Source organism: Cupressus sempervirens, chromosome 10 (assembly GCF_028749045.1).
Source record: "Cupressus sempervirens isolate cs-2001-9-10 chromosome 10, ASM2874904v1, whole genome shotgun sequence".
In the NCBI taxonomy this organism is placed as follows: Eukaryota; Viridiplantae; Streptophyta; class Pinopsida; order Cupressales; family Cupressaceae; genus Cupressus; species Cupressus sempervirens.
This window is the reverse complement of record NC_143127.1, coordinates 843846986-843853703: the sequence shown is the minus strand read 5'-3', so window position 1 is coordinate 843853703 and position 6718 is coordinate 843846986. Positions and strand designations below refer to the sequence as shown.

The window sequence follows — 6718 nt, the reverse complement described above, 5'->3', positions numbered from 1 at the left end:
TTGGAAAAGAGAAAATGAAGAGTAAAGAGGGCTGGGGGGTCCTCAGGTTTTATAGACATGGGACCTAGCACACCTCTTTGAGGTGCGCAACTGCGTACTTCAAAGAGGAAGTGCTTTCCTTGGTCTATTTGGCACACTAGTGCACCTGATGAGCTACACTCGTGTGTTATTTTCTTGCAAAAATATGACTTAGCCTCTCAGATGATGATTTCTAGAATTTGGGTTTTCAAGTCAGGACCTGAATTTGACAAAAGACACTAGAAAAAATTCTAAAAAAGACTCAGACCACGAACTAGGGATTTGGAAAGCTAAAAAAATAAGGTAGGGGGTCCCCATTTCTAAGCGAAATAGGGCGTGCATTGTGAAACCACAAAAACCACCAAGAATGAAACTTCCTCAATGACAACTTTACCATCATCCCAAGATTCAACATTTTTCTGAGACAACTCTCAGTTGAACCCCTTCATTCTTCCCACACAATTTTCCAATTGCCCCTTTTCAATAAATTTCCAAGCCTTGGAGTTACTCTTAAACCCCTCATACTGGTTGGGTTCAGATCAGCATAAAGCTCCTCCTATGCTAAAGCACAAACCTCTCTTCTTAGAGAACACAAAGGCAAAGGCATAAAATAAAATACATAGCTAACCCATGTGACACAAAATTGCAGTCAAGAATGCACCACAAAAACCAAATAAGAAAAAATCACAAAGGAAAATATGAAAGGAAAGACAAGCCAAAAGCTAAGAAATAATGATATATAAAATGATGCTCTTAACTATCATTGTTTAAATTGTAATTATTACACAAAATATCCATATCTTACAATATTTTTGTACGAGCCTCTGTAGTAATCAAATGTGCATCTTCCCAAAAATTTTAAGTACTCATCCTAGTAGATGTGTTGACAGATGACATCTTTTGCCATGTTAAGTAATTGCATAGCCTTGTTGATGATGTTCTTTCCATACCATCCAACATTAGCTTTTTGATTCAAGATATTTATAATTTTGAGGGCATCACCTTCCACAACAATTTTCTTGTAACCTCTTTCATGCACAATTTTGACATAGTGAAAAATAGCTACAATCTTTACCATATATGTCATCTGGGTGCCCATATAAACAACACACATAGCAAACACATTGCCTCTAGAATTCTTAATGAGGCCACGCTGCACACCAAACCTATATTTCCAAGTGACAAACCATCAAACAATTACTATACATATTAACACATACCTTTTTATATTATTAATTTTTTAATCAGCTTTTAACTTAATTAGAAAAAACAAGGAAAAAGAAAGAATGATCTTATTGTTAATATTCCACAGCCGTTGAACTGTGACTATGGACCTGTGTGTAATATTAAATGTAAACATTCTTTTTAAACAAATAAAATTATTAAAAATTAAACGATGTGAGACATAAACACACTATAGAATGACAAAACTTAAATAATGCTTAACTTGCTACACAATCCAGAACTTGAAACACTATATAGTTGAAAGCTGTCGACTACTGAACAGCGCATAGCAATGAGTCTGAAAGTGAGACAGCTGTGCGAACAACATCAGCTGAAAGCTACACGATCCCCACTGCTTCCATAAAAATGTTGTTACACACTTAACCTAATTATTCGAAATTTTCTGGATCAATTCATAAAGCTTGTGTTTGTATTTAGATATATTTCAAATTTAACTATTACTTTACAACTTGTGTTTTACAGATAAAGCCTTGGCTTACAAATCTTATGTGCCATTATCATCCAAAATTTAAGCTGTGATATCCTTTTGGTCTGGAACCCATGTACAAGCAGACCAGTGCGTCCATGACAGCTCAACATGGATTGTTTAAGACTGTTTTCTCTGGCAGAATTTGAAGGACAGATCCAACCAGCTAACTTTCTCATTATCATTTATCACTCTCTCATCTGACTATTCAACTTATCTGCTCAAACATGATAAGCAATCCCATTACAAATGCTTGATCCACTCTCCCTTCGACAACCAGATCGAGAATATCATTTCCTAGCACTATATCTGATTTGGCTTCCTTTCGTTTAACCTGCACTTGCACAAGCTTTTCATAAGTTTCTCAAACAACAAACCCAACCTAATAAATTGAAGAAAGATATAATCTTGAAAATACCTGTGCAATGGTCTCTCCGGAGACGCTGAATATTGTGCAAGATGACTTGCACGATCCTTCCATCTTGTAATCACAAACCTTCGAGTTTCTACCTCCATTTGCAAATACATTGGCAGTAATTTTATTTGAGAATCCAAATGACTTCGCAAGGCTAAATGTGGGCTTCTCAGACTTCATAGGATCTCCTCTGAATGCTTCCCACCTTGTCCAAATGCTCCATCTCTGATGAATCAAATGGAGTTGAGTTATCAGAACAAAGAATAAATGAGAAAATATCATATTCTAAGTTTTGAATTGTTGATGGGCCACTGAATATGATTTGAAATATTGAACAACAAAACATACAGTATAAACCATAAGCTTTACAATATAAATTTGTTTAAGGGAATCATTTCAATGTATAATTCATTTAAAATCATATCAATAGATGGTTCTAGAAGATGTAACTTTGTAACCACATAATCAGAACTTTCAATATGATGTTAAAGTAAAGACCTAATACCTTGCGCCTTAATGTGAGAAGAAGCTGGCCTGAATCATCCATTAGAAGCACTTCATTTTTCGCATTGGATGCATAATTATCCACTCTGAAAATCAGATTTCCCAATGAATTGAACACGGTGAATCCTTTTCCATTCAGTAACAGGGATTTCTTCCATACTGTGAAGTGGGTAGCCGAGTCTGAACAAAATCTACGATCCATTAAAACATGGGGAGACAAGAAGATAGAATCAGGATGCACTTGGGCCATTTTTGGATCTGACAGATTACTTTACTGATTGTCAAAAAAGTTTGAAGGATCTAAGAAGAAAAGATATCAACGCTGAGGACTATTAGGGTTCTAGATGAACAATCCTACTATACCCTTTATACAAACCTTTGAGAGTGCTCTAAGACAAGATAATCTCATTTTTTGATTCAACATTAGTCCTCGTGTATTAAAACAAGTAGTCCACGTATATATTGGGATTTGAAAACTTCTCTCTATCTTGGAGCCCACATGTCGCTGTTATACCAAACTATGTCAACGTCACAACCGACTGAGGACACAAGGATAATTTCGAACGTGTGTTCTTGACTGAAAAATTAAACTTTAGCTGAGAAACATAGATTCCCTACGCTTTTTTTTAGTGAATAAAGTAGATTACAATATAATATCCAGCTGAAAAAGTTGAAGAGAAATAAAGTTACTATAATTGTAGGACTCGAATACTGCAGTTGAATTAATGATATCAGATAGCAAATGACATTAACATTAAAATAGTTTTTCAGAAAGAAGGATAGTCTAAAACTACGCTTCTGTTTTCCGTATAAATTATTTGGGTAGGCGCAGATGTTACCTATAAAAGAAATGCTTCCATATTTTTATTTGTCTTGTTTGTTTAGAATTTTCTTAAATTGGATTTGGTTTTGAAGATTGAGAGGCGGTGGGGTTGATTTTGCACTTTTCCAAGGAGTTGGATTATGCCACGCCAGGAGTTTCTATTTTTGATGCGTATCAGACTGACGGTGAAGAGAAAGTGAAAGGTGATGAATGAAAATAAAAGTATCCAAGCTAACAGAAAACATACAATTTATATTAAAAGTGTCACTTACACATAAATTGGCCTTCTTGATTAGGTTTGCAGGGAGACGCAATGAAGTTTGAAAGAATATAGTCGCTACCTAAAAGCTCTTTGAAGGTGGTATTAAATAGTCCATATGTTTATATATTGCTAACTTTATTGGTGAGATATTATATTTGTTAGAAGATTCTTTATGTGTCTATTCATGATTTGATAACATATTTAAATGCTTATTTTAAGTGGACTTAATGATTTCTTCAATTCAACTATTTGAAAAAAGGTATTATTCAAATGGCATATGAGGAAAAGGAAAAAATATGTGGCAAAATAATATGGGAGAATCGTGCTTTTGTGGGGAATATTTTATCTTAACAAATAATTTTGTGTGTTTTTAGAAAATCTACGTGTTTAGGAGGAAAGGGAAAGTTTCAAACAGATTCATTTGAAAAAAGAGTGAAATAGATAGAAAAGTATGGAAATTTGTTCACGTGCCTAAGCAATAAAGAAGAAAATGACATATGGTAAAGATAAATTTAATATTATCATTTATATAAATTAGTTCTAATTAATGAATTATATATACGATGAAAATTGCATAAATGCATAGTAAGTTTATAAGTCTCATTTTCTTTAAGCATGTTTCTTTCTATCTCAATAAAATTTTTTATATTTAAAAGAAATTGAAATCATACTTAAATTTATGACAAATTTATCATGTCTCGTATACAAAGGATATTACTTCAAATAATACCAATAGAGTATGTACATAACACACATCTCTAGTGGGTAGATTGTTGGGTCAAAGAACTAGAATACATGCACTAGTTTATGAGAAGAGAATTTTTTTTTCTTGTGTGATTGATTTTTCTTGTTACTTTGTATCCTAGGTGAGATTTATAAGACTTATAAATATATGAGTGAAAACTATGACAACATATCCAACTCTATTAACTAATTGAAGACAAGGAAGTGTAACATAAACAAGGTTTGAAACCTACTTCACTTTATGCTCCACTACTTGAGAAAAGTATTCATATTCTTAGATTTGTATGAAAGATAAGAACAAGTTGAATCATGAGTAGAGATCTTTAAAAATAGAAAATTCTCAAACACAACATAATGATTATTTAAATTTAGTCTTCAAGGCACGACCTCATTGTAGCTTCAAATACTACTAAGAATTGAACTAAATTATTTAACTACTCCCAAGGACATATAATTAAATGTTTTCATATTAAATTTATTCTTTATTGATGAATACATCCCTATAATGAACAAATTTAATCATGGCTCAATCTCATACTAATTAATAATGTCCTACATTTATAAAGGTTGGTAACATGAATTATCACCACATTTGCACTATTTCTAGAAACACTCACAATTATCATCTTAAGTATTTTAGTTGCCTTATTGAAATAAATCATGAAATGACAACACACATCAACAACTAAAAGAGATTCAAATCACATGAATATCTTGTACTCTATTCATATTGGAATATTTCCATATAGAATAAAGACTAACAATATAATTTATAACATCCTAAGATCTTATGATATCCATTATGTCATATTATTTCAAACATATTATAGTATCTTTCTATGAAACTCGTACACTTAAAAATACTCTTATATTATGGTCTTACAAATAATATTATCATAAGAGAAAATGTATGATCCTAGTATTCCTTTTATAATAAGAGGAATGCAACAATATTTAGATCATTTATAATATTAGATTACAACAATAAAATATTATAATCTTAATCTTTGTCAAAAAAGTAAAAATTCATGTGAGACTCTTGAATCTTAATGCTCCAAAGGAGTAGAATATTTTTCCAATAATTTCCCCCTCAGGATTACCCAAAGGTCTAAGGATTTGAACCTATGACCAACATTTAATACCACTTATTAGAGTGGGGTTGTAATTGTACCAAAAGACCGATCTATTAGTACTTGAAACAACCACTAAACTTATAGTACACCTAAAATAGAACTAAGCCCTTGTCATGAATCCCAAGGGGAGAGTTGAACAATTTCCATCAAATGTTTTATTAAGAAGTAAATTCAACACACAACTAGGGGGGAGTGAATTAGTTGTGAGCAATAATACTTCAATCCAAACTTATTAATTCCCACTCCAAAAATTAAAATAATGACACACAACAAGAGAAAAATATAGGCCATAACACAAAGATGTTTTGACTAGGGAAACCATTGATCAGAAGGAAAATTCTAGTGGGGATAATGCACTAATATGTAAGTTCCTTGTGAAAAGATGTGACCTTGTTAGAAGCTAATTACATTGCATTAAGTACAAAAATCCTTGTAATTAGCTGATATATTGTGTTGGGAGACCTTAAAGCCTCGTTACAAGGCTCTAACCCTATTAAAGGTTTATATGGAAACAACTAGACCCACTATCTAAATTTCTCTAGTAAATGTGAATGTAATATCCCAAATTTTAATGTAATAGTTAATTAATTAATTAGTCCAAGAATTAAATTAAATAATAAAGGAACTTTAATTAAATAATAAGTATGAGGCTTAAATTAATAAAACAATTCTTAATATCGACATGTTGCAAATTTCTAGATGCTTTCTAGAGCCATTTATAAGGAGATAGTTGGGCCTTGTAGTGATCATAGATTTGATTTGATTTATCTTTGTATTTATGGAGGCTAATGGATGATGATGTTGTGCATAGTTTCAGACCCTTCCTATTCTACCTATCATAGTTAGTGGTTCAATACCACCTTATTTTTCCATTGGAGATATTATACAAATATCTCACTAATACACCAAAATTCTATCTATTAGTTCAATACCATTCGAAAACCAATCTACTCCTGCTCAGGTTCCTCTCTAAAGGTATTAAAAATGGGAATGCTATTGTTATTTAGATATGGAATTCCTGTTTGCATCATTGGTATTTCTAGGTGACTAAATTCTGTATTCATCTCAACCTTATCCTACAATTGTGGTAAATATAATATGTTTGCTA

The 6718-nt window shown here is 32.1% G+C and overlaps 1 protein-coding gene across 1 annotated transcript; it reads right to left on the bottom strand.

Moving 5' to 3' along the window:
• Window positions 1-1726: 1726 nt before the first annotated feature.
• LOC149536620 (protein LURP-one-related 11-like) lies at window positions 1727-2898 on the bottom strand. The gene is made up of 3 exons (XM_089805534.1): window positions 2650-2898; window positions 2148-2369; window positions 1727-2063 (listed from the first exon to the last, which is right to left on the bottom strand). Exons 1-3 carry the CDS (start codon window positions 2896-2898, stop codon window positions 1938-1940), a joined length of 597 nt encoding a protein of 198 aa, XP_089661660.1. The 3' UTR covers window positions 1727-1937.
• Window positions 2899-6718: the final 3820 nt, after the last annotated feature.

Bases quoted from the DNA above. Each gene is read 5' to 3' on its own strand.
- LOC149536620 (XM_089805534.1), bottom strand. From the start codon at position 2,898: ATGGCCCAAGTGCATCCTGATTCTATCTTCTTGTCTCCCCATGTTTTA. The intron at 2,370-2,649 runs GTATTAGGTCTT...TTGATTCATCAG, and splicing joins TTCTCACATTAAGGCGCAAG to AGATGGAGCATTTGGACAAG. The intron at 2,064-2,147 runs GTATTTTCAAGA...GTGCAAGTGCAG, and splicing joins CCGGAGAGACCATTGCACAG to GTTAAACGAAAGGAAGCCAA.